This window comes from Orbicella franksi, chromosome 1, assembly GCF_964199315.1.
Source record: "Orbicella franksi chromosome 1, jaOrbFran1.1, whole genome shotgun sequence".
Lineage (NCBI taxonomy): Eukaryota > Metazoa > Cnidaria > Anthozoa > Scleractinia > Merulinidae > Orbicella > Orbicella franksi.
In genome coordinates, this window is record NC_138145.1 from 3,036,484 (window position 1) to 3,064,441 (window position 27,958).

At 40.0% G+C, this 27,958-nt stretch overlaps 1 protein-coding gene and 3 pseudogenes across 1 annotated transcript in view; all 4 read left to right on the forward strand.

The window, feature by feature from the left end:
• Nucleotides 1-1,902: 1,902 nt before the first annotated feature.
• On the forward strand, nucleotides 1,903-2,889 carry LOC145482572 (octopamine receptor beta-2R-like; annotated as a pseudogene).
• Nucleotides 2,890-5,330: 2,441 nt separating this feature from the next.
• On the forward strand, nucleotides 5,331-6,241 carry LOC145482582 (octopamine receptor beta-2R-like; annotated as a pseudogene).
• Nucleotides 6,242-14,043: 7,802 nt separating this feature from the next.
• On the forward strand, nucleotides 14,044-19,959 carry LOC145464829 (histamine H2 receptor-like; annotated as a pseudogene).
• A 7,218-nt stretch (nucleotides 19,960-27,177) lies between these two features.
• The window catches only part of LOC145482589 (octopamine receptor beta-2R-like), an 849-nt gene continuing 68 nt past the window's right edge, over nucleotides 27,178-27,958 (forward strand). The window contains exon 1 of the mRNA XM_081461193.1: nucleotides 27,178-27,958. This exon is cut by the window's right edge and continues 68 nt beyond it. Within this exon, the coding sequence (XP_081317319.1) occupies nucleotides 27,178-27,958 (781 nt within the window).

The window sequence follows — 27,958 nt, forward strand, 5'->3', positions numbered from 1 at the left end:
TGTATTAGCCAAGATTCCCTTTAAAGTAAATTTCTTGATAACAAAACCTTCAAAGTTGCAATAACGTATCTTAACCATATTCTTTTTTTTAAAGTCTTATCAGTTGCCAGTTCTGCTCATCCATCTACGAATGCTTTGAGGGCACGAGGTTTAGTAGAAGTCGCCATGCTGTCTAAAAGTCCGGAAACAGCTTGAGAAAGACTGTCTAAAACAGCTTTAATTCGTTGTTCTTTAATATCATTATCTTTTTTACTTGTGTCAGGATCGCCGTGATCACTCCCGTTTTCTTCCTCACAAATCGACCTTCTCTTCATCTTAACCATGCGGCATTCGTTAACGAACAGAAATGTCCATATTATAATGAAAGCTCAATTACAAATCTCATATCTCGAGCTCGTAATTCATCAGTCATTGTCGCGCCATGGGACGCATAAGGCCTTAAAGCTTGTAAATACAGGATTCAATACATCTCGAATGAAACCACCACCCTCTTGACAGGGATTTGGTTCTTTTTCGTGGAAAAAATATTTGGTTCAGCGGGACTCACAAGAGCATCCTTCTATATCACTTTAATTTACTTCTATCTTCTTCGGAGATTGCCGTATTTTCCGTAAGCCAGCTGTAAAATAATCTGCCCTAGTATGTGTATCTGTTGTGGAGTAGCGATCTTAAGGAGAAACAGACGCTGGTGGAAGGAGCTGGAGGAAATCAAGATTGTTCTTAGTACTTGTCATATCATCACAGAATGAGGGTAGTAAGAAGCCAATCTTCTTTAGAGGGATTTTAGGGATTTAGAAGAAACTGAATCTCTGTTAATTTTTAAAACAATGATTAAGGACCTATTTTAGTGAAAGCTCTTAGAATTTTTAAATTTTGTATATAGTTTTCATCTTACATACATCGTAGTGTTTTTAGGACTTTAATTGTTATTTTAATTCTATTTGCTGACGCGTTTACGCTGGCTAAATATGTTTATATTATCATTATTATTATTATCATTATTATCATAATTATCATAATTATCATAATTATCATTATCATTCTTTATGAGCTGACCAAAGTTTTACATACAGACAGAGAGACACACAGGCAGACGGACATATGGGTGGACATACTTTTTTTAAATTTAATTACTCTGTATATATTGCATTACAATTACAGAATACTTACATTACAAAACTTACAATTTACAACACAATACTAAAATCGACTTATACACCTCTAAGACGGCGAGGGCCATCGAGTATTTGAAAAGAGATTTAACAAATCGAATGTGGTTTAGCGTGGTCTGTACTCTTATCGACAACGATACGCGTCATCACAGTGGTCAAAATGCTAAACCACATTACGATTTGTTTTTTACCAAAACAACAACGTCTAAGAAAATTTTTTTTTTTCAGAGCGTAAGCAGAAAAAGGCATTGCGTGACACTTTGACACATTGACGTTGAAAATAATTTTTTCAACAATGGTTAACATTTCATAAAAAATAATTATATTACTTGGAGGTGAGTCTAAATTAAATGTTACCCATCTCCTACAGTATTTATTCAAAGGATGTCTAAAACATGTCAAAGCTGTTAATGCGAACAGCTATACAAAAGAGCTTCTCAATTAACATCAAACGAATTTTAGAACTTTAATTTCTTAATTCAGTTTCCAAAGGGCCAAAATGAGCGATTGCCTATAAAAATGTACTCAAACTTTGAGTTTGTACTTTTGATGACTTCTCACTCATAAAAGGGAGTACGAAACATTCTTCACAAGTTCCGGTAGGAACGCTTAATTACTCAGTTTTCGAAAATGGGCATTATTTGTTTATTGTGGCAATTTAATACTTCATTTTAATGCGTCAAGGAAAGATGAACAGATGTATTTAAAATACTTTATATTTAGGAAATAATGATATTCTATTACATCAGTGTTTAAAAGTTCCTCGGTGATGAGCAAGTAAAACGCACGCTCAAAAAATGGAAACCTGGTTTTGGATTCTTGGCTGGTCTCTTTCCACCCTAACGATGGCTGGAAATGGATTTATTATCTTCCTTGTTTGCAGCAAACGGCAGCTTCGCACCAAAACCAACGCGTTTGTGGTTTCACTGGCAGTGGCAGACTTCTCTGCTCTGGATGAGCGTTGTTCCATCAATGTTCTTCTGTGAGATGGCAAATGGGTGCAAGCGACAATTTTTCTGGATAAGGTCTCTAAGGTTGCTGTTCACCTACGCGTCAGTGATGAACTTGTGCAGCTTAGTAGTGGATAGATACATTGCAGTTGTCAAGCCTTTCAAATACCTAACCTTCATGAAGCGCCGCCGTGTAATTCAAACGGTCTCCTTATCTTGGGCAATCCCACTCGCCAATAGAATTGTTTTCTTACTGAACCATTTTATTTTAAAAAAGCCTCATTTCTGGAACTTTCTGTTTTGGGTAACGGTGATATTTTTTGAGCTTCTTCCCTGTTTTATTTTGATAGCGAGCTTCGCATTCATGTTACGAGTTATTTATAAGCACGCGCGAGCCGCCCGCACCAGAGCAAGACAGTTACGTTTCAACCATCATCGCGTTTCGTTTAAAATTCAAGAAAAATCCGCGGTCAAAATAATGGCAGTTGTTATAGGCTTCTTTTTACTGTGTTACGGATTTTATATTCGCTGTTCGTTTGTATTTATTTTCAAAATCGTCGTATGTAATGATCAGGAATATAAATTACCTCTGTTAGTTTTAAACTCCGCCATTAATCCTGTAGCTTACGCTTTTTTCAAGAGAGACATTAAGAAGGAGATTAAAAGACGCATCTTTTGTGTCATCCGTGAAGCGTGAAGCGCAAGGCTTTTCATGAAACATAGGAACAATTGTTTTAGTCCAGAAAACTCCTGTAGGAGTGTCTTTATTTATTGTCGGAATAAAGAATTGGTATTTATCATTAGCTATATAGTAGACTTGGAACAGAAATATACTTAGAATGTTAAGAGATTAATTAAAATGTTTTACCTCTTTTAGCAGCCTTCAATTCAATTTTAAACAACTGATTACGAGGGGAAAAAGACTTAATAAGCTTTTACAGTGATTTGACTAAAACTTAGCTTTGGACACTGTCAAGAGAACCATCCATGGAATACATTTTTTATCTGACAGAAAAATAAAAGCGCGGTTGTAAAATAAGGTGGCTGTTTAGTTGGATCTATATCATATAACAATATGCCTTATTTGTTTCCAAAACGTGGAGGCGAAAAATGCATAAAACGCATATAAAACAATAAAGAAATGGTGTTTCCCACCAAACCTAAGCGAGCTGCATGCCTTTTCAGAAGCGTTTCTTTTGTTCAGTCTTGTCAGTGCAAAACTGAAAAACAAATTGTTCGCAATTGATTCGCAGTGTACCTGTATGCCGTGTGAGGATTTATTTATGTTGCTTTCGACGTTTATTTTTGTCTCTTTTTGTGCATATTTCTTGAAATATTTACTCGAAGGTTACTCGAAGGTTTAATTTTCAGCATTTATGATCATTTAAGATCATTTTACTCAGGTGCTTTATTCTGGGGTGCAAAAGTTAATACAACAATATTAGTGTCCACAATTGCTTGACAGTTCTGACAGCAAAATTCAAAGGATATAGTTGACCGCAAGCGAACCCACGTCATTGAAGTCGGGTGGCTGACCACTCAATGATTGGACAAGGCCGAGCTCATTACGAAATGATTTTAATAAGGCATATTGATATATGGTATCGCTCCAACTAAGCAGCCACTTTATCTAACAACACGCTTTTATTTTTTTGTTTTGCTCTTCGCTTTGCTCCGAGGGTTTTTCTCTGGGTTCTCAAGTTTTCCTCTCTCCACAAAACCCAACATCTCCAAATTCCAATTCGACCAAAATAGAAGACTCGCATAAAAACCAGCGAAGGCTGATGTGGCTTCCTCTCTAAATATCGTCAGTTTTTTTTTTTTTTTTTTACAAAAACAAAAAATGTCTCTGCCTATTATGGGCTAATTGCACCGGATGTTTTACAGCTATGAACACCTGTATTTTTATTTTTAGCTATAGCCAAGGCACATCTTATTTGGGTCTGAAAAAGACTTTTTCGACGAAGTAAATCTTACAAGTAAGAGAATTTACTTTCGTGCTACTTGACTTGAAAGAGAGTCAATTGCGAAATTATTGTAAAAGTTATTGTTAGTGGGAATTATCTGGTTAAAAGTGTTTTCCGCGATGTTTCAAAATTAACAAGATAAACGATTCATCGCCGCTTTAGCTTAGTTGTACTCGAAGGAAACTACTTAAAATTACCGTACAATTGCAATTTGCTAAGATGGAGAAACACCAAAACAAGCAAAAATCGCACAGGTATAGTTAAATGCCGGTTAACTCAGTCCGAAAATTAGAAATTCATGAGAAGAGTCACAACATGTCTGAAACAGGTCAAAATTAACTCATCAACTTATGCTAATTGTTACAGCTGATAAATTCTTTTCAATAAACATCAAATGGATGTTCTCGGCTGCAGATCCTCTTCATTAACTGTCTTGTTGAATTAGAATAAAAGTTCTAACAGCACCCAGTTTTACTTCAGACGGTTCAAGTCTCCCTATATAAAAAACCTTTTCTAATCTTGAACTATAGTTAATATCAGACTTCTACATGTTCGTAACATGCCGGCCAACATGCATATGCGGGCGGCTGCCACAATGTCACGTTCTTCGTGCTTTCTTAACCTTTACAGGGAGACATTCTAGACAAACCCCACGTTTTCGCACAACCATCGCAAACAATAAGGGTCTTATGTTCGCTAATCGCGCCTGCTAAACAGCTCGGGACTGCCGCATTTTCGTTGATTTACACCGTTATAGATTGTGCTATTTCTTTCGTATCCAGTGTATCATACGGATCGAGTAACGCGCCACGAGACGAGATAAAAAGCCTTCAGAAATAACAACAGTTGCTACCCCCGCATTTTTAACCTTTTCATCCTGGTTGATAACGGTTGAGTAAGTTTATAAACCATGTCAACCAAAAACTAATCGTCGCAACTGAACGCGAAAAAACTCATCTAACAAAAGCGATCGAACACAAACTAAATTTCTGAAGTATTGGCTGTTGAAATAAAAAAAAAATTGCTTAAAATTAGGCCTTCTTTGTTTTTGCTTTATATTTTGTCAGTTATAAATTCAGAAACATTAGCCACAAGTGCAGTTAATCAATCGGTATATCAACCATGAACATAAATTGATTATTATCCCATTATTTTAATACGTCAGTATAATGCGTCAAGAAAAAGTGAATAGATGTATTTAAAATTATATTACGAAAACAATTCATATCATTCAGTGTGTGGGAGTTCCTCAATGATCAACAAGTAAAACTTGAAAAATGGAAACCTGGTTGTGGTGGACTCTTGGCTGGTCTCTTTCCATCCTAACGATGGCTGGAAATGGATTTATTATCTTTCTTGTTTGCAGCAAACGGCAGCTTCACACCAAAACCAACGCGTTTGTGGTTTCACCGGCAGTGGCGGACTTCTGTGTCGGGATGAGCGTTGTTCCATCAATGTTCTTCTGTGAGATGGCAACTGGGTGTGACCCACAGTCTCACGAGATCAATTTGGTGAGGTGGCTTTTCGGATTCGCGTCAGTGGCGAACCTTTGCAGCTTAGTATTCGATAGATACATTGCAGTTGTCAAGCCTTTGAAATATTTGACTTTTATGACGCGCCGCCGCGTTATTCAAATGGTTTCCGTATCTTGGGGCATCCGAGTTGCCCATGCTACGATTTCCGGACTATACTGGTATATTTTTAAAATATTTCTTTTATTTAATATCAGTTTTTGGGTATCTGTGATATTTTTTGAATTTCTTCCATGCCTCCTTCTGATATTTTGCTTTTCATCTATGTTATATGCTATTCGTACTCGCACCCGAGCAAAGCAGTAACGTTTTAACCATCACATTTTGTTTGAAACTCAGGGGAAATCCGCAGCGTCGGTTAAGTTAATGGCAGTTGTTATAGGCTTGTTTTTACTATGTTATGGATTTTATATTCGCTGTAATTATTTTAAAAAATGGTGAATGTAATGATGAGGAATATAAAATACTATTAAACTCCGCCATTAATCCTGTAGCTTACGGTTTTTTAAAGAGGGACATCAAGAAGGAGATTAAATCATGTATCAGTTGCGAAAAGGAAAGAAGTTAGGTGCTGCCTGTCCTGTTAACAACTGTTTTACCGTAGAAAGTTAGAATAACGAGCGGAAAGGAGATATTGAGAGAAATGCTATCAATTTATTTTCGAGGTTATGTTGTCTTTGAAAGTATAACTTTGCAAGGGACACCGGCTGTTATAGGAGTTTTGGCTCTGTAAAGAGGATTTCCATAATGTATATTCTACTCTTAACAAAAAAAGAAAATAAAATCATATGGCAAAATAAGGTGGCTTTGCATTTGATTAGAAGAGTGAATATGATATAAGAATATAGCCTGTCTGTTTCCAGTGGAAGAGGCCAATATTGCAGAAACAATGACAAAAACTAAGTATTGGCGTTTCCTACACAAATCAAGTGTATGTGTATTTCCTGTAGCCCATGACCAGGAATTAACAACTAATAATTAAGGAATGCTATGAGCTGAATGCCTTTCCGAAGTGCTCCTTATGTTCATCTTATTGCAAAACCGGTAATAAACCGATCAGCAAAAGTTGTATTTGATCGAGGACCGGCGTATGCTGCCTTCGACCTTTGTTCGCTTTTTTTGTTGTTGTAGTTTTTTTTTTTTGGTATATTTTTTGATGTGTACATCCTAAAACTTCCACAGCTATTCGTCTCATGATTAGCAAGACTAAAAAAGACTTATTTTTTCGGGGCATAGAAAAGGTGGTTTAAGGTTTCGTTTTTCAGCTGTTATGACCCCTATAGTCAAAAGCTTTGTCTCTGCGGTTCGCTAATTATTAAAGCAATATTAGTTTTTTGACAATTACCGACATTTCTGACGGCAGACTTCAAAGAATATAAAAGACGTAGAAGCAAAACAACTTCATTGAAAGTGGCTTGTTGCCGTTTGATTGATTAAGTAGAAACTCAACACATAATAATTGTCTCTAACAAGTAGTTATCGTTCTATACTAATTGCACCGGATGTCTTAACTCAGTAAACACCTGTGTTTATGGTTTTAGCTTTAATTTAGCACAGGACCTCTTGTCCGTTTTATTTCTCTCCACAACAAGTCATCTTTCTATCGAAAATAGTCATGAGAATAGGAGAATTAACCAAAATGTTGACAGAGAATGATTAATAAAAGTTATTATTCTGGCTATTTATATCTTATTCAGTAGTGTTTTGTCTCTTTTTCCTGCAAAATTAAACATTAAATTGCGTTTTGTCAACAGATGAGCTTCGTTTGCTCGGAGCATCACAAAACAGAGATCAACCACGCGTTGACATGTTTCAAAATTAACAAAATAAACACTCTCTGGCTGCTTTTATAGTTTAGTTTTAGGGAGAAAGGTATACTAAGGTAGAGACTGTAGAGAAACATCAAAAAGGTAATATTAAAAGTAAACAAATCAAAGGAGACCTATCGTCAAACTCGTGGATTAAGAATCTAGAGATGAAAAATGTTGGTGAACTTGCAATTACTGGTGTACGTATTTTTTAAGGCTGTCAAAACAAGCCGGGGTCGTACCACACAAGGTCGCACTTATCTCACAAAGTGAAGGCTTTTTTCGTTGGCTTTTGTTGCACACATATTACAGAATAGCTAGGGTGACAAAATTGCAGGTGAACAGAGAGTAGTAAAGGCTAAGGGCTCTTTGGTCACAGAGGACACTCGAGCCAAAGAAATCATAGAGTACTCTCCTCCTCCTCCTCCTCCTCACCGCCCCCCACCACACACACACACCCAGATCTTGATGTTGATGTTTGTCTACCTGCTGGGGAAATTTACAAGTATTCAAGTCGTACGAGCATACACACCTTTTTCATTGCATTTGACTCAAGGCTATAGGTAAGGTTTCTTATGAGACAGCACTTCTTTTCCAATGTAGAACCGCTTGTCTCTCTATATATTGCACGTAAAGTACATCAAAATAAGTAGCCTCATTTGCAAGCATTTTCAGTGTTGATCCAAAAAATCTTTTCACCCATAAATATGTGCTCCTACGAGCTCACGGAGGGGTTTCTTTCCCTTTGTTATCTTTTCAATCAGGAAGAAAAATTGTAAACACAAGACAAGGTAAAAATCATTTAAGCTTATCAAAATCAAGTATTTGGGAATTTTTTTCCAAGTTTATGTGCATATCACATCCCACTCAGAATTCAAATCAATATACTAAAATAAACAAGACAAGTATAGAGAACACAACTTTAATCTAAACTTAACTGGATGTCAGTTGAACGTGGACTATTCAACATAAAAAACTTTAGTTCTTTTAGCTGCAAAGCTCTGAACGAAGGTCCCGCTTGATTGAACGTTGGGTCTCACAGGAGATCTAATCAGCGAACTTGAAAAGTTTAGATGTTACTAAACTATAAAAATGAAATTACAATATTATGTAATGGTGCCGATGTTTGTCCTGGTTTCGTTCATTGAGAAGTGTTCGTTTCGCTCATATAAGTTCATTAAGGTCCTCGAATAAGACACATTCTCATCAAAGCTTACCACATTAATAGGTTACTTTCCAGCAAACAAATGCTCATCTCCTGGTCGTTTTGAACGCCTGGACGAGTCAAATGCTCATGAAATTCAGCGTTCAAGTTGGCCATAGTACTAATTCGAACATTCGAAGTCAACTCCACTTCAATTTAGCGAAACACCTAACATTAATGGTCGTGTAAAAGCCACAAAATCATCAATTCGGGCTGGCACGATGCATGCTTTGAGTAGTAACCGCGCAAACGCGATAGCGAGGCTCGCGCTGACTGCACGGTCACTATTTCAATATGCCGTCGGGCTCGGTTACTATTCCAACATGGTGTCGGGCTCGGGTGCTCTCGTTCGGGCCGACTAATTACGAACAGTGTCTACACCTGAGTGAGTGAGTGAGTGAGTGACACATTTGCATATCGGAGTCCCCGCAAGAAACACGTTTCTACGCTTCGCGTAACCACGAGTTTAAAATTGAATCAGTAAGTTGAAATTATAACCTTGCAGATAATCGAAGATAAAGTTCGTCATTTAAAGCAAAAGCAAATAGGTCGATCTATTTTTACGTGTTTAGTTTTAGTCTGCCAACAAACGTTTACAGGATATTAAAGAGGCGCGATCGCAAGGGGGAGCTAAGACAGCTCGAGCTTGTTCTCTTACTCTTGTTTTGTTTGATCTTGACATTGCCTTGAATTTTTGAGGGTAAAATTAAAGATACACTAAATTTATAAAGTCTGATATGTAGTGCCTGATGGACTGCAACGTCAGAAGACACTGAAAGACCAGACAATTCCGAACCGAAATTTAACTTTGAACTCAGTACCTTGGCTCTCCAAGGGATCAACGAAGGTTTTTCGTTTAAAGAGAAGCACATTTTTTCCAAACCTTTCTCTTTTCTCCATAATGCTGTCCAATTGACCTATCCTAGTCTAACAAGCAAAATTTGGCTCGATGAAGGATTTTATGGATTTTTGGTTAATTAAATAATTCACGTATTTTCTGTTGCTATACTTTCTACAATAGCGTAACTCCGTCTTGCACTTTATTAACACCCACACAATCCGCAAACTCCGCTGCTAATTTTGGGGCGATCACGCAAAAACCCTTTGCCACCCTCTGGAACACGCTGAATATTGAAAGAGATATTTCGTGTTGTTTTGCCACCCGACCAAACAAGCGTCAGTAAATAAATATTCCAAATGTTGAGTGGATCGTTTGAGGCAGATTTTCCATCAACTGGTTTCAAGCGTTGCAATATAATTGAATTTGCAGCCATTCTGGCTCCAGCGATAGTATATTTTAAATGGCAGATTGAAAAATAAGAGAATCTAGACGTTTTGCAATGCCTCCTATGGTGGCCCTCCTGGTAATCCTCTAATTGATAAGTTTTGGATATCTCCGCTATAAAGATAAAATAAAGATGTGATCTTAATAAACTCCCTTTGTCATCAAAATATCCTGCGCTCAAATGGTATCGTCTATCTGCCCCGGAGACACCCGCTCTTCCTCTGACTATTTTTGCAACAGGCTTTCCGTTAGTCCATTGATTCCTGAATTGAGTGTGGGTCGTCGCTAATTATTCTGATTATTTGTTCCTGGCAAATGCAGTGATCTCAGAGGTAATGTTACTGTAAACGTTGCTAACCAGTGAGAGGCTGGGTGCAAGTGAACAATGAAAATAATGTCTGAGGTAACATGATAAAGATTCCGGTGTTTTTACGCTACACAGTATAGTTTAGGAATTAGGGAATTCTCGAAGTTTGTCTAAAGCAAAATGTGCTCGGATTAGCCGGACGAGCAGTTCAACAGTCTCAAAATATTTCTTTTTCACATGATTTAAAACAAAAATGGCGTGGTATACATATGTGCTGGAAGTTTCAACGAGAAAACCTGCTCCTCGTGAAAAAATGAAAACAAAACGTTTATGTGTACCTCAAGGCAATCGGGAGAACCTAATGAAATAAAGATGGGGTACTACGAGATCACATTGACGAGTCAGGTTTTGGAATGTACCTGCGTTTCACAAGCTTACCCTGCCGAAAACCAAGACAACAGCAAGGGTCAACTACGTGACCACAATGGTTAAATTTGACGATCACGTTTCAAAACAGGACCCTTATCTTACGGAACGAGAGGACTTCTGTTCTTAAATGTCAACCTATACATGCTACCGATGAAAATGTCCTGGTGATATCTGCGAGGAAGCTGTTGAAGACAAATGTATTTGTTATCGTCAGGAGGACGGTTACAATATGAGGTTTTAAGACGAGGGAGCTCCCCTTTTACTTCGAAAAGCCATGAAGATATTTTCACCGAAATTCGAAAAAAGTCTAGAAAAGGTAAGTTAAAAGAACAAAAATTATCGAAGATCGAAAGCGTTAGGAAGCGAAGGAATTAGCCACACCCTTAAACTGAAATCAACACTGACTGACAAAGAACAAGTAAGAACCCAAAAGAAGTTATTTCTGAACAAACAGTGCGGATACTAAAGATACTGCAATTGTCTGTAGCCCCCCAGAGGGACTATCTAGCTATCTAAGAGATAATGAGAAATTGTTTCATAATAGCGACAGGTAAACTGTTAACATGGTCAACCAAGTTATGCAAACTGAGGCTTAGTCAAGTCCCACATCTCAAGGAAAGCAACTTTGCCCAATTCACACTCCCGTTTTCAATGCATCCATACCGATTCCAGCTAATAACACCCATTAATCTTCTACGCCCGAGTAAAAATAGCATGTCAGCTCAAGATGCAGAACAAGACCGCTACGGGGCTGATACATATATGGTGCATTGGCAAACGAGCGCATGTATTTCTGATACTCGTGTCTACGAGGGATAAGCAACTTGTCGGAGTAAAGAATCTCCCTCTGGTAATTGTTGGATGAAAGTGGCCATTCCCCTTACCCTGAACACTTCATAACAAGTATCACTGCTACTTACCACTTACAAGGAAATTACGGGAATAGATTGAACGCTTGAGACAAAGAGTCTGATTGGGTCAGCTAACGAGTTAACAGAATAGTGTCCCAGACGTTGCAGGGGCGCAAAAGCATGATTACAGGGTGCGCGTTTGCGTTGATCTTACCGAGCTTAAGAAAGCAGCACGTCTAGATGTCCATCCTATGCCGATAGGCTATCTCGATCCAGATGATACCTTGACCCACGTTGTGCCCAGTTACCTACCTTCATTAAGCCTGTTTGCTAGATACACGTTGAATTGTCGGGCCTATCTCTGTCCCTAAAATATTCCCAGAAGTACACGGAAATGGGGAAAGCAAGAATGGAACATGATCAGCGATTAAATCCGGCTATTAGAGGGAGAGACTCATACTCAACCCTTCTTTTCACATTCTTTCCACAATCATAGACTTTTTAAAAGAATTGTGTATACTTATCCCAGTCATGCAAGAAAGCGATTGAAAGCACACACGTGGCATCCAAGGAAGTTCTTGCCCTGTAGAACCACGCTCCTCGTCAGATGCAAGCAGCCAGGTTTGGACTTGGTTTGGACAATTGGTACAGTTTTGACCACCCATCGGATGATGTGAGATCAGTACGTTATGCCATTAGTTCCACGAACGGTTCCGACCGTTGGTATCACAGGAAAAGAGGTGTTGGCTATGACATGTACGGCAAAACGGCTATTGAAAACAGGACGGATGTTTAGATCGGAATAAACTTGACGGTGGAAACTGTACACTAGCAGTAAATACCCGCAGAAGGATTCCCAACTGTACGTTCACGAGTTAAATTTATACAAAAGCAAACAATTGTCAAATACTTGTGAAATGTTCGTGGCTAGTCTGACGCGGCGTTTCGTCTCGGCCAAAAGACTCTTCAGAGACCTTTAGAATTCAAAGGCAAACTCGTTGAGCATCACGCCCAAAGTCCCGTTCGCAAATTCTTGATGTTGACAGTCTGACCCTCTATCCCAGAGGGATTCCCAACCGTACGTTCACGAACATTTCACAAGTATTTAACAATTGTTTGCTTTTGTATAAATTTAACTCGTGAACGTACGGTTGGGAATCCCTCTGCGATAGAGGGTCAGACTGTCAACATCAAGAATTTGCGAACGGGACTTTGGGCGTGATGCTCAACGAGTTTTCCTTTGAATTCTAAAGGTCTCTGAAGAGTCTCTTGGCCGAGACGAAACGCCGCGTCAGACTAGCCACGAACATTTCACAAGTAATTCTAAAATTGGTTTCTTAAATCCGAAACAATCCGGAAAGGGATTTTACGTTTCTTCACTAAACATATCAAACCAAGATCTCTCGGATCATGGTGCGTCAAAGGAACTAAAGAATCCACTTCCAGAATGGATTCCTCGGTTCCTTTGACGCACCATGATCCCAGAGATCTTGGATTGATCTGCCTACTAAAGAAACGCAAGATCGCCTTTCGGATTCTTTCGGATTTAACAATCCAATCTTGGATTTTCTGAAAGAAACGCACCCTTAGTTTATCTTCCCGGCAGGGAAGTGAAGTAGCAAGAGCTGCTTAATTGGAACGCCGGCCAGCGAGTCATGAAGGCAATAACACACGATATAGTTCAGACCCACAAAAGCTGTGTTTATGCGCTATATGTGTTTCTCGGATACAGCAACAAACACAAACTGCTTCTCTAATGACCTCCTTGTTAAAAAGCAGACAAAAAGAAGCAACCCCCTCCCCCCTCCCCCGAAAAAAAGAAACCATTTAAATAAAGTTTCATTTAATTGTCAGTCGTTTTCGCCAGCGCTTTGCTAACATTTGCAACTTGGTTTCGGGGGTTGTAAAATTCTGGAGTCTGTGGTCTATTCCCTCTTGATAATAGATTCCCCATCGCTTTGAGATACAATACCTTTTTATTATTATTATTATTCACATGTTTTTATCGCAATCTACTTATCTCAGCGAGGGCTAGGAAACTAATCAAGAACAAAGTTGATTTACAGAGCTGGCTATCGATGAAATTTTTTTCAAAAGAAAGAATCGAACACAGCTAGCAAGTATTTCCCTCAGGAAACCAATTTTGTTTTGGTTTAACAGATTCATCTATTCACAAGATGGTGTCCCTAGGTTTCCCCGCAGGACGTCCCTAAATTACGTTTTCAAGAGACCAAAAGATTAAACACTGCATGCTCAGTGCAATTACGATAACGTTTTTCATTCTTCCAAAGAGTGTCTTTTGTTTTTATCTAAGCTAGTTTGTTCATAAAACAGGAATTATTTGTCATATAAAATGAATGCCGCGATTTCAACCACCTGATGAAATTGTCTGTACCTCATTTCAATACGTCAAGGTACAACTTTAGTGCAAACATGAGCAGGTGTCTTTAAAAGATATTGTATTTTGGAAAATATGATTTTCACGTCAATTGTAGATTTATCTCGATGACCAAAAAGTAAACCTAGCAGCCTCTCTAAAATGGAACCTGGTTTTGGATTCTTGGATGGTTTTGCAGTAGAATGGAACGTAGACACGAATATAGATTTGCTTAAAGTCTTATTTTAATCGCCATGTGCTTGGCCCGACAAGAGATTACATGATGCATGGGGCGCGCATGCCCGTATATGATGTGTCACGCTGGACGTACCGTGACATCCCCCCCTTTTTGAAAAAGAGGTCCTAGTTACATGCAGATAAATCGATAAAAGGGGACATGATAATCAATGCTAATCAAATTAATATAATCAAACGTCTATCAAACGACAACAGGAACTAAGAACAGTTTCATGGGTGTAAATAGGAACCCAACGTCAATAAAAGAGTTTTTTGTTTGTCCCTATTTAATCTTTGAACTTGGTTGGGACAAATTAATCAAACGTCTATCAAACGACAACAGGAACTAAAAACAGTTTCATGGGTGTAAATAGGAGCCCAATGTCAATAAAAGAGTTTTTTGTTTGTCCCTATTTAATCTTTGAACTTGGTTGGGACGCGAGTGATGCGTCCAGTCCTTGTAACTTGGCTCTTTGGGTGATAACAGGTTCCTTCACTGGTTACAACAGCACCTGCTGGCTCGAGATCAATTTGCCTCTTGCTGCACGGTAGTTGGAGAGACAGTGACTGATCTGGTGTCGGTGTACTGTCTTGAGGACTGGCTTCTGACAACGGAGGTGGTCTGGTCACCTTGTCATTGGGTATGTGTGCGTCTTTGGAGTCGTCTACTGGAGTTACTATACCGATAGGCGGAGTGTTACTGCCAGCTGAGGGGGGTATTTCACTCTGGCTCCTTGGTCTCAGGTGCTCTGTTGTTCTCTGGTAGATCTTCCCTTGAATGTCCACTGTGTAGGTTCGGGAGCGCTCTATTGGCTGTGGCCTATTTAGCACAGTTCCTGGCTGCCAGGTATAGTTCAAGGTGTTCCAGACGAACACTGGTTCTCGGTTGTTAAGGGCCTTCTTGTCGCTACCAGCCTTCCTGTCATAGAATACTGCTTGCCTCTCTTGGCATTTCTGGTTAGCTTCATGGTGGAGGTCATCATTCGGGTGTTTGGACTTCAGTGCGCTTCTGCTGCTTGGGAGTGTCGTTTGGGGTTTACGTCCAAACACCAACTCGTGAGGTGATGGCATCTGGTCACTAAGTGGAGTCGTGCGATACATCCATAAGGCTGTGTAAGGGCATTCCTTCTCCTCTAGTGCTTTTCTTAACAGTGACTTGCAGGTTCCAATTGCCCTCTCTGCCAGGCTGTTGGCTTGCTGGTGGCATGGGGAACTACAGTGTAGTGTGATGCCACTTTGTTCGCATTTGGTTTTGAATCTTTCGCTGATGAACTGAGATCCGAAGTCGGCAATGATAGTGGCTGGTAGGCCATATTCTGCAAGGATGCTTGTGAAGTGGTTGCACACGGTGTGGCTGGTCATGTCGTTGAGGAGTCTTATCACAGGGAATCTTGAGTAATAATCGACGACCATAAGGTACTTCTCCTTGTTAAATTCAAAGATGTCCGTTCCGAGCTTCTCCCATGGTCGGGTTGGAAGGTCTGGCTGCAAAATGGGTAGTCTGGGCTGAGCTGGCTTGTGTTTGTTACACAGGTCGCAGTCCTTTACCATCTGCCTGATGTCAGCGGAGATACCGGGCCAGAACACTGATTCTCTAGCTCGGAGGATGCATTTGTTCTCTCCTTGATGTCCCAGGTGGATCGCTTGGAGAACTTGGTTTCTCATGGAGGCTGGTACGACGATCCTGCTTCCTTTTAGTACTAGGCCGTCCTCTAAAGTGAGGTCGCATCGGAAGTTCCAAAACTCTCATAGTTCTTGCGGGCATTGTTTTCTGTAGGGAGGCCAGCCGTTGTAGATGGTATTCTTCAGTAGATTCATGGTAGGATCTTGTACTGTAGAGGACTTTACTGCTGTTAGGTCAATGGGGGTGGATATGAAGTGGATGTTACGCTGTGATGCGGTGTCCTTAGTCGTAGTCTCAGTGCCATGTGTTGCTCTCGTGTGACACACTCGTGACAGGGCGTCAGCAACTGGGATGGATCTCCCCGGCTTGTACTGAACATTGATATCAAATCGCAGGCATCTAAGAAGTAGCCTCTGCAGCCGGCCTGGAGCCTCATTGATGTTTTTCTTGAAAATTTGTTCCAAGGGGGAGTGATCGGTTTCAACTGTCACGTTTCGACCGAGCAGGTAGTACTCGAACTTCTCCAGGCCATATGTGACTGCCAGACACTCACGCTCAATATTAGAATATCTGGACTCTGCGTCGGTGAGTGACCGGGACGCCATGGCAACAATGTGTTCATTTCCTTGAGAGTCTGACTGTCTTAGCCAGGCCCCAATGCCTGTTTTGCTTGCGTCACACTGAAGGATTGTGGGTCTACTCGGATCTGGGTCGTAATAGGAAATGAGTTTGGACGTGCAGAGTTCTTGCTTAATCCTATCAAGTGCCTTCTGGTGGTGGGGCTCCCAGCTAAAATGGACGTTCTTCTTGGTTAGCTCTCTTAGTGGCGATGTTAGGTCCGCTAGCTTTGTCGAGAAGCGGTTCAGGTAAGTTACCATGCCCAGGATAGTCTGAAGCTCCCCCATGTTTGATGGGCTCTTCATGTTGTGAATTGCTTCAAGTTTCTCCTTCGCTGATTGGATTCCATTCTCTGTCAGAACGTGCCCGTAGAAGTCGAATTGTGCCTGCTTGAACTGCAGCTTTTCGGAGTTTAGGCTGACATTGTGCTTGCGAGTGGCCTTGAACATTTCACAGAAGGCTTGGTCGTGCTCTGATTGGATTGCGCCGCATACCACGATGTCATCAGCAATCCCCATTACATTGGGGATGCCCCTGTAAACCTCATCGAGTTTGCGTTGAAAGATGTCTTGGGAGAGTTTGACCCCGAAGGGTAATCGTTTAAAACGGTACCGTCCGAAGGGAGTATTAAAGGTGCACAGCAGGCTTGACTCGTGGTCCAAGGCTACGTGCCAATAACCTTTCTTAGTGTCAACAACAGAGAAGAATTCCTTTCCATGCAGCTGCGGTAGGAGCTCATCGATGGTACGGGTGTGATAGTGCTCTCGACGTATGCTCTTGTTGAGGTCCTTAGGATCAAGGCAGAGTCTGATCTTCTTTTTGCCTTCAGGAGTTTCTCTGATGTTACATACGATTGAGTTTTCCCAGTCGGTTGGCTCGGTCACGGCTGTGATGACATCGTCCACGATCATTTTATCAAGGTCCTCCTTGTATAAGGGAAGTATGTGTACTGGAACGGTGCGTGGCGGGTGGATGACTGGGACAGGGTGCTCAATTAGCTGAATGTGATACTTCTCTCCCGGAAAACAGCCTAGCTTGTCGAAGCAATCTTGGTATTCTTCCATAACAGTGGGCTCGGATAGCTGACCACGTTGTGCCTCAGCTTCTGTCTTGGTTGGGGGAATGGTGTTAACTTCATCTAAATTTCTTGATATTATTCCCAGATCCTGGCATTGTCGGCACCCCAGCATAGATGGGCTTTCTGTGGCTTCCACGATGTTGAATTTGATATTGGCTGACTTGTCCTTAAAGGAGACCTTTAAGGTGGCAACACCAAGGTTTTCTATTGCAGAGCCTCCATATCCTCTAAGGACATTGCTGCATGGGAGGATAGTAATCGGGAATGGGAAGTGCTGTAAGTCTGCGGAGGTGATGACGCAGGCGTCTGCTCCCGTATCTACTTTCAGGCTCATGTCATGGACTTCATTAATCTTGACCTTGGCAAAGATTTTGTCTGGGTGGCTGTCGAGGGCGTTTAGTGAAATCTCTTGGGTTAGCTGGTGCTTTGTTGAAGTAAGGGTTCCAAGAAATACAGTAGTGGGTTCTGTGTCGCTTGTTTCTTCTTCTGATTCTTCTTCGAGAGTGTACTCATAATCATCCTCAAGGGGGTACTCATCCTCTAGGTGGATGTCCTGGCCCTGGTACTCTGGGCTACTCACGATCTGGTGAACCTTTTGAAGGCGTTTTTGCATGCACAATGGCCAGTAATGGCCAGTCTTGCCACAGTGCTTGCATTTTGCATTCTTGGCGGGGCAATTCGCTGATTTATCATGGGTGTTTCCACATCTGAAGCAGCCTTTCGACTTGAATTGAAGTCGGCGAGGTTTTCTTCCGGTATGATCTCTTTGGTTTTGGTCGCCGTAGGAAGTTTGGTGTGTGAAGCTTTGTCCCGGTGGGTGTTTTTTAGTCGAATATGCAGATTCTCTTTGAACTGTGTGAAGATCAGATTTCTCGTCACGTTTGGAAATTATCTTCATTTGTGCTTTAGTACTTTCCTCGACTTTCGCCAGGTCGTAGACTTGCTTGAAGGTTAGCCCGTTACCAAGTGCTATCGCGTCTTTGCGTACTTTATCGGACGCCACGCCAAATACCAGCGTATCTCTGAGGGTATTTTCTTTAGCGGCGGGATCGTATCCACCATCTTCTATTAATAGTCGCGCTTCGGTTACGAATTCCTCAAGTGGTCTATCTCCCTGCTTTAGGCATCGAAGTTGGTTTCTAGCGAGGATTTCATTACTTTGGGGCTTTGTATAAGCCTCTAGTGCCGCCATAACTGGACTGATCTTGAGGTCGTCGCCTTCGCTGGCCCATGTGGTCGTGTTGTAGATTTCGAGGCCTTTGTCGCCAATCCATAAAAGCAGCAGTCTCACCTTTTTCGCCTCTTCGACTTTATCGAGTGGCCCCGCGAAGATAAGTTCGCACTTCTGTTGGAAGAGTTTGAAACGCTTGTGAATGTCTCCTGGAGTGGTCCAGTCCATAGCTGGTGGTTTGAATCGATCGGCCATGTTGTTTTGAATGCTCGAAGTAATTGATGTGCTCTACAACTTACGCTTGAATGAATTTGTGTTCGAATGCTTGAAATGCTTCACCTGGAGGATCCAGTATCTTCTCAGGATCCCGCTTCTGACACCATGCAGTAGAATGGAACGTAGACACGAATATAGATTTGCTTAAAGTCTTATTTTAATCGCCATGTGCCTGGCCCGACAAGAGATTACATGATGCATGGGGCGCGCATGCCCGTATATGATGTGTCACGCTGGACGTACCGTGACAGGTTTCTTTCCATCCTAACGATGGCTGGAAATGGATATATTATCTTCCTTGTTTGCAGCAAACGGCAGCTTCGCACTAAAACCAACGCGTTTGTGATTTCACTGGCAGTGGCGGACTTCTGTGTCGGGATGAGCGTTGTTCCACCAATGTTGTTCTGTGAGATGGCAACTGGGTGTAGCACACAATTCTATTGGATGAAGTCTTTAAGGTTGCTGTTCAGCTACGCGTCAGTGACAAACTTGTGCAGCTTAGTAGGGGACAGATACATTGCAGTTGTCAAGCCTTTGAAATATTTGACTTTTATGACGCGCCGCCGTGTTGTTCAATTCAAATGGTTTCCTTATCTTGGGGAATCCAGGTGGCCGTTAGAATGGTTGATATACTAAACTGGTCTATTTTCAAAACATCCCTTCTCCTTCACATTATAGTCTAGATTAGTGTTATATTTTTTGAGGTTCTTCCGTGCTTTGTTTTGATAGTCGGCTTGATATCAATGTTACTTGTTATTTTCAAACACGATCGAGCAACTCGCACCATAGCAAAACAGTTGCGGTTTAATCATGGCGTTTTGTTTAAAACTCAGGAGAAATCCGCCGTCAAAATAATGGCATTTGTAATAGGCTTGTTTCTACTGTGTTACGGATTTTATATTCGCTGCACTCTTGCACATATCTTAAAGACGGGAAATTGTAATGATGAGGAATATAAAATAACGTTTCTAGTTTTAAACTCTGCCGTTAATCCTGTAGCGTACGCTTTCTATAAGAAAGACATAAAGAAGGAGATTAAACGATCCGTCTGCTGTGTTATGGCAAAAAAGTAAAAGAAAATATCGATCGTGTTATGAAGACAATTATTGTAGAAAGTGAGGCTCCTTCAGAAGTGTTTAACGAGCGACGAAATTCTTATTTTTCTTTCAGGTTTTTTTTGAACTTTGCAAAGGAGACGTTTCGATCATTTTTGAAGGCTAGGTAGCCTTCCATAACCATCTGTGTAAATGTTTCTACATCGAGAGAAAGGAGAGCGAAAATAATTCCATGTAGCATAACAACTTGTTTCTTTAGTTGATTGTATTTTGTTACTCCCACCTTTACCTTTGCTCGGCAAAGGTATCGGATTATTTACTTCCACTCCCTCTCGGTACATGTTCACAAAATGTTCAGCTCGACGAAACTAAACGTTGTACTTTTTTTTTTTTTCAATTTTAATGATCATTGTAAATAACAAAAAATATATATATATATATAATATATATATATACAATTAAGTTGTCCGTCCTCGTCCTCGTTTTCCACAATTGCCTACAAATTTCATTACTCGAGGTTTGGACTACGAATCCTTTTGGATCCTTCTGGCGCGTGGCATCCCTGTTGGCTCGAAGCATCTTAACTTTATATATATATATGTATTGTAATATTTTTTGCACTTGGTGTAGCCACGAGAGTTAAATTTTTCCGTTTTTGATCGCCTTTTCTTTTTTGTTTTGTTTTTGTTGTTACAGGTTAATTTTTTGCGTACCTTTTTTGTACAGTTTTAAATGCAAATTAGTTTTTTCACGTCGTGTTATGTAATCGTCTATTGTTTATTACGTAACCTCGTTAAGTTTATTCTTTTAGTTCAAAATTCCATTTAAAAGCGTAGTAGTTTTTTAGTTGTATTCAGTCGTTGTCAGTTCCGGAGTGCCGTACAGATCTTGTAAGTAATCTCGTTTTTCCTCTCTATTTTTTGCTGTTTTTCGTATTGTTGTATTTTCAGTTTATTTAAGTTTAAGTTCGTATTCATTAATTTCTGTATTTGTTATTTTGGTTTTAAGTGAATCGTTCGAATTAAAGACGAATTCGAAACGTACAGGAGTGTTATTTACACTTAGTGAGGTATTATTTCACAACATATATATATTGCAAGACCACTGTGAACACAAACTAAAAAAGATTTAAAAGAACAACAAATATATGCGAAACAACGTCATTCAGGGGGTTACATGGCCTTTGATTGGACGAGGAGATTAGAAAACCAACACAATGACGTGAAAATGTCAGTCACCATAAAAGTGGCTGTAGTTATAATTAAAGCTAATTTAATACACCGAATGCTTGACCCTATAGGTGTTATAATTTAATTAAGAAGACGCATTTCTGCAACCATTCTATTTGGTTTCCAATTATCCTTCGTCAATTAAAATAAGCCATAAAAATGAGACACTTTACTGGGGTTCTAATTAACTCATTTGGATGAATAAAAAAGAAATTGGCGAATGTTTTTCAAAGGTTGTTGATTGCGGAATAGATGTTTCTTTCATTAGGATTTTGCATACCTGTCTTCAAAAGAGAAACACCCTACTTCATCATTCTAGATGAGCAAAGAAGGTGCTATCTTAGAATTATTCTAAAATAAATGAATACCTCACAATGGTAGTCACTAAAGGTTTAAAAAAGCAGCGAAAAGCTAATAATCAGTTATAAAGAAACAGTCATGTATTCTTTACAAAATGCAGACAACTTACGGCATTAAAAACAGAAAACAACAAGCAAAGAGGGCGATCTGTGTTTGAGTTAGTGTTGTCAACATAGTTCATCTTCGTTGACGCAGGAAGCCAAATAAATTGCAGAAACTGCAGAGGATTACGGAGCGTGAACGCAATAGAACACAAAATGCTTGGCCTCGTACATTTATAGAACTGAAAAGTTATCAAAAATTAGTTACTTTGGCAGACTAGATTCAATAAATGTTTAGCACCCGTCTCATATAGGTGCTGTTGGACTGGACAAGAACAAGTTGCCTTATCAACTAGATAAGGCACGATCAGTTGTCGATAAACCCGGGCGTGTTCTTAAATCTATCGATGGAAATGGTCACCAGAAATTCAAACAATCAACCAATCAACTGGCCTGGGAACCAGCCAATCAACCAAACAATCAGCCAGCCAATCCAAGAAACAATTAACCAGTCGCTTAAGCAACCAATCACTCAATAAATCAAACCTCTCTTGAGTCATAGCAGAATTAATCATTGCTTTCGAGACGTTATTGCACTGATCACTGACCCCAACGTTAACCTTTGGCATGTTGGCTTGGATTTTCCTCCTATACAAACGCAGAATAATCATGATGGAAGGTTATATCCTGTATGCGAGACGATATTTCGAAGATTTGCGGATTTTCCCCTTGAGCTCGTGCTTCACTGAATTGCTCTTAGAAATGATTTATTCCTATGTTCTCCTCCTCATTTTTTTCAGCTACAATGGAATCTTCTTTGTTCGGAAGACTTTCTTTAAAACCAATAATTTCGTGAAACATTTCGTGAGAATTTTGTATGTAGCATAATTATTCATCGACCCTTGTGATTCGAGCGAATAGCGTGTATGGTGTGAGTTCCATTCGAGTTGTACTGTGCTGGAGTCGTAAGCTAGTATTCGAGCTGTACGTTGAAATAAGAGTATTTTAGAGTTGTTTTTGCTATTGATTGCCGTTCCGTCCGACCAGTCTTGTTAATTTGTTCTTGATTTCCAGCTCATCCAAACATTTTCCACATCATGGCCTATCGCCATGGCTAGTGAAATGACTCACCAGGCACGTGCACATGAACTGAGAAGACGTCTAACTGTGTTTCCCACTACACATCCTTCTTTCTCTTCATGTGTTTTAATTCTCTACAGTCACAGTAGGGCTCTACTGTTGGTAGTGGACCCATCAAGTCTACAATGAACTTTTTCCGCGTCTTTGTTGGCATGGTGTTTAGTCTTCGCAGGAGGCGCGGGTTATGGCAACAGGGGTCATATCTTGCCATCCAAAGAATTTTCTTGCAAAAGAGGTAAAAAACGTTCTCTGGTAAAATTGTTTAAAATTGTGAGCTTTCAACAGCCAGTCTGCTGTCTTCGACGGACAAAAACGAAATGATAAAATGGACCCAAGAATTTTGAATATAACAAGCGAATGGCATATATTAAATAGAATACGTGTGAAAGAATGTGAGAATGCTAAAAGTGTAAAATTAGCGTTTGTTTAAAAGAATGTTATATTGTCCCGGCAGAGGGCACGAATTGTTGTCGACCTCGACAGTTTTCGCTGTGTGCCAGGATTCCAGCATCTTTCCAGTGCGGCTATTGCCTTTGTCAATTATCTCAGCATTGTTAAACTGAAGTCGATGGTGTGATCAAAGGTCCAGGTCCAGTATTTTTATAAATTTTCTTGCAGTTTCTTTCTACAACACTTTTCATTTTCGGCTACTACACTTCATAATCTACTATGTCCCTCATAATCCCTTGGTGTCCAAGGAATTCGGTGCACCAGGCCCAGACCCCCCTGTCTACCTAATTGAGTTACTCATCCTCAATAGAAGCTATCTTTATCTCTTGGTTTTAACATTAGGCCGCCTTAACCTCCACCACCTCAACGTAAGTTGTTGTCTTTTTTTGGCAATATTTGACGTTTTATTTTATTTTATTTTATTTTTATTATTTTTTTTAACGTAAGTTTTGATTGCAATTTCACAGCGTGGGGCTGGGTATCTTCGTCAAACGACTTCGGACGTAAGACATGTTCTGCTTAGAACGTAATTGTCACACTGCGCCATTCTCCTGAACAAGAAAGGATCTTCCTTTATTGCATTACCCACAATGCTTCATGGCCGCGTTTGCATTGGCAACTTAGATACAATCAGTATACTCTTGTCCAATTTCATTCTCCGCTACTGAATATTTTGATCTTTTAACATATTATGCAGTTGATATACAAAAGGTTGTAAAACTCAACTCGAAATTCTAAAGGCTGAAAAGCACAACCATAGTTAGTAGAGGCACAACCATATTCTTGGAGTCTCAGCACTTATACGGTCAAATTAGTCACATCATTTGTTGGATTGTAAGCCTATGAACACCAATAGTTTATAAACTGCTACAGTGTGTAGCCGTAAAAAGGGGCATTTTAGTAAAACCCAACGGGTGTTTTTCAGCTGATGAATTTCAAGCTTCCCAGTGACTAGTCAACGTTTGTAGTTTAATGCCTCTAATGTGTTCAAGACATTGTCTAATATGCGTTTTTCCCTTTTATCCCTCCTTAGACAACATCAGTCATAAAAACAAGAGAATTTCACCATCACTGTTAATATTACTGGTTATTAAACGCTCGGGTTTCCAGCAATATGCAATAATTGCTATTACTTCATTTTAATTTGTCAAGTTAAAATATTAAAACCAAACGTGCAGGTGTCTTTAAAATATATTTACGCTATGCCATATGTCGATCGGTTTGATTTTCACACCAAGGTTTAAAGAAAAATGGAAACCTGGTTTTGGATTCTTGGATGATTTCTTTCCATCCTAACGATAGCTGGAAATGGATTTATCATCTTTCCTGTTTGCAGCCAACGGCGGCTTCGCACTAAAACCAACGCGTTTGTGATTTCACTGGCAGTGGCGGACTTCTATGTCGGGATGAGCGTTGTTCCACCAATGTTCTTCTGTGAGATAGCGATTGGGCGCAACGCACAATCTTACTGGATATCTTATTTTAAGTGACTGTTCGGTTACGCGTCCATGATCAACTTGTGCGTTTTGGTACTGGATAGGTACGTAGCAATCCTCCGTAGGAAAAAAGATGGCGACTGGTACATTTACCCACAGTTCTTAGCGCACGACAACTTTAAAAACGTTTATAAAAACGTACAGAAATGTTATAAAATCTTCAAACCTAGGCTACTCAATGTCCTTTATACAGGGACAAATATTATAAGCATTTGGCTTTCTTAGTGCCTTATAGGCTGTGTTAGGTTCGCAAGGCATCGTGGTAAAATGTACAGCCGCCATCTTTTTTCCTACGGTGGATTGTCAAGCCTTTAAAATACTTGACCGTTATGACGCGCCGTCGTGTAATTCAAACTGTTTCCCTATCTTAGGGAATTCGAGTTGCGTTCAGTATTTTTGCAGCACTAAATTGGCGTGTTTTTAGAGTACCTCTGATATTTGACTCACTGTTTTGGATACACGTGATATTTCTTGAGTTCCTTCCATGTCTAATTTTGTTATTTTGCTTTGCATCAATGTTACATGCTCTTTGCAGGCACGATCGAGCATAGTAGAATTCTTACTATAATTTACTTCAATGATGGTTTCCAATTATTTCTTGACCTATTATTTAACTTTGCGCCTGAAAAAGATCGCTCGAATTGAATTGTCATTTAAAATTGAAGTTGCGTGCACGCGCGCAGCAGTTTTTTTCAAAAATTTCAAGTTGTTTAAAAGTCAAGAAACCGTAGATGTCCTTCGTTTAGACTTCTCAGGAATTTAATTATCCGTCTGCATCAAAATATTCCTCCAAAACTTTGGAAAAACGAAAAAAACGTCGCATTTCCTAGACGACCTCCAGCCACTGCACACTGATGGCTGATAGTGTTCAATGGCTCAGCCAATCAGATTACAGCATTTGCATTAGTATACTAGTAGAATTCTACTAATATACGATAGCCACGCGTGTACATTATTGACTAGTGTATACGTATGAGCCAAAGAATTGATTGATACTTGATTTTGTGACAATAGAGAACAGGCTCTAGTAAATTTGAACTTCCATTTGATTTGGAATATCCGGTTGAATGGTCCTCATTCGGGATACTCAAATGAAAGGCGCACATTGTCTATCCACCCTACCCGCCATGCCTCAGGCGAGTCAAAGTTGATAGGTGATCATAGCTTTAGAATGCACCAGATTGGGACTAGGAACAGCAATTAGTTGGTTGGTAAAGATTGAATTATTTATGATATAAAAGCCGTTTATATAAAAAATAGTAAGAGAACTTTTTATGTTTGAAAGTCAATTTACAATATCAATATCTCCGTGCTATTTATCGGTTTGACCATAGATTAGCTAATTGGAGTAGGAAAATTACTTATGTGAAACTAAAGTTGGTACGATAAAAATCCATCAAGACTCGCTACAAACGTACTCATTTGCATACTTTAAACAAACCTTTAAAAGCTTCTAAATCGCGCCAATAAAGTGATATATATTACCTCTTCCACGTGTGTTTAATTACACATTCTTCGTTAACGTGTTTTGTTTCAAAGTTCTTATTTCTCAGCCGTTTTGATTTAGAAGAAGCTTTCCTGGGAAATGTGGAACTCAAAACTCGATGCTGTTTGAATTGAATCGCTTTGTTTAAAAGAAATGCTTGTAAAACAAGAGATATAATTAAAAATTTTCATTGAAGAACCTCCTCGGCGGGGGGCGGGGCAGTGGGGGGCACACCTCCGCAGACAATTTCGCTTTAAAAACTTTAAGCGTATTTTCGATAAATGCTGTCTTTTTCTTTAAGCTTAACTGCTTCAAAACAAAAGAAAAGAAGTCACCAATGACGTAATGAAGGCTATAGATTACTTATTTTTCTAACCATGCACAATGATTGTGGTTATTCATTTGACTTCCTCTACGAGCGCGCAATGGGAGGCGCGGTGGCCTCATGGTTAGTGCGCTCGTCTCCGGATCAAGCGGTCCGGGTTCGAGCCCTGGCCGAGGACATTATGTTGTGTTCTTGGCCAAGACACTTTACTCTCACATTGCCTCTCTCCACCCAGGTGTATAAATGGGTACCGGCGAACTTAATGCTGAGGGTAACCCTGCGATGGACTAGCATCCCATCCAGGGGGGAGTAGAAATACTTCTAGTCGCTTCATGCTACAGAAACCGGGATAAGCTCCGGCCTGATGGGCCACTTGACTCGTATGCAGACTTTACCTTACCTTTTACGAGCGCGCAACAGGAACCAAATCCTTATCCAAATTACTTGCTGGTGTAAAGTGCATGAAACCTCTTTTGTTGTTCAAGCTTGTGGACCCCCACTACATATGCATCAATAAACTTTGCTAATATTGAGCTATCTTAAACCCACGCTTGGTCAATAACCCATCTTTATCTCATACGCTGATACGTCAAGAGAAAGTCTTAATAGAAGGTGAACAGGTGGCTTTGAAATGTATTAAGTTTCAGAAATTATTGTTTTCACATCGGTGTTTAGAAGTTTCTCAAACTAACAGCTTGTGGCCGGGATTATGGAAACCTGGTTTTGGATTCTTGGTTGGTTTCTTTCCATCCTAACGATAGCTGGAAATGGATTTATTATCTTTCTTGTTTGCAGCCAACGGCAGCTTCGCACCAAAACCAACGTGTTTGTGGTTTCACTGGCAGTGGCAGACTTCTCTGTCGGGATGAGCGTTGTTCCATCAATGTTCTTCTGTGAGATGGCAAATGGGTGCAAGCGACAATTTTTCTGGATAAGGTCTCTAAGGTTGCTGTTCAGCTACGCGTCAGTGATGAACTTGTGCAGCTTAGTAGTGGATAGATACATTGCAGTTGTCAAGCCTTTCAAATACCTAACCTACATGAAGCGTCGCCGTGTAATTCAAATGGTTTCCTTATCTTGGGCAATCCCACTCGCCAATAGAATTGTTTTCTCACTGAACCTTTTTATTTTAAAAAAGCCTCATTTCTGGAACTTTTTGTTTTGGGTAACGGTGGTATTTTTTGAGCTTCTTCCCTGTTTTATTTTGATAGCGAGCTTCGCATTCATGTTACGAGTTATTTGTAAGCATGCGCGAGCCGCCCGCACCAAAGCAAGACGGTTACGTTTCAACCATCATCGCGTTTCGTTTAAAATTCAAGAAAAATCCGCGGTCAAAATAATGGCAGTTGTTATAGGCTTCTTTTTACTGTGTTACGGATTTTATAGTCGCTGTTCGTCAGTATTTATTTTCAAAATCGGCGTATGTAATGATCAGGAACATAAATTACCTCTGTTAGTTTTAAACTCCGCTACTAACCCTGTAGCTTACG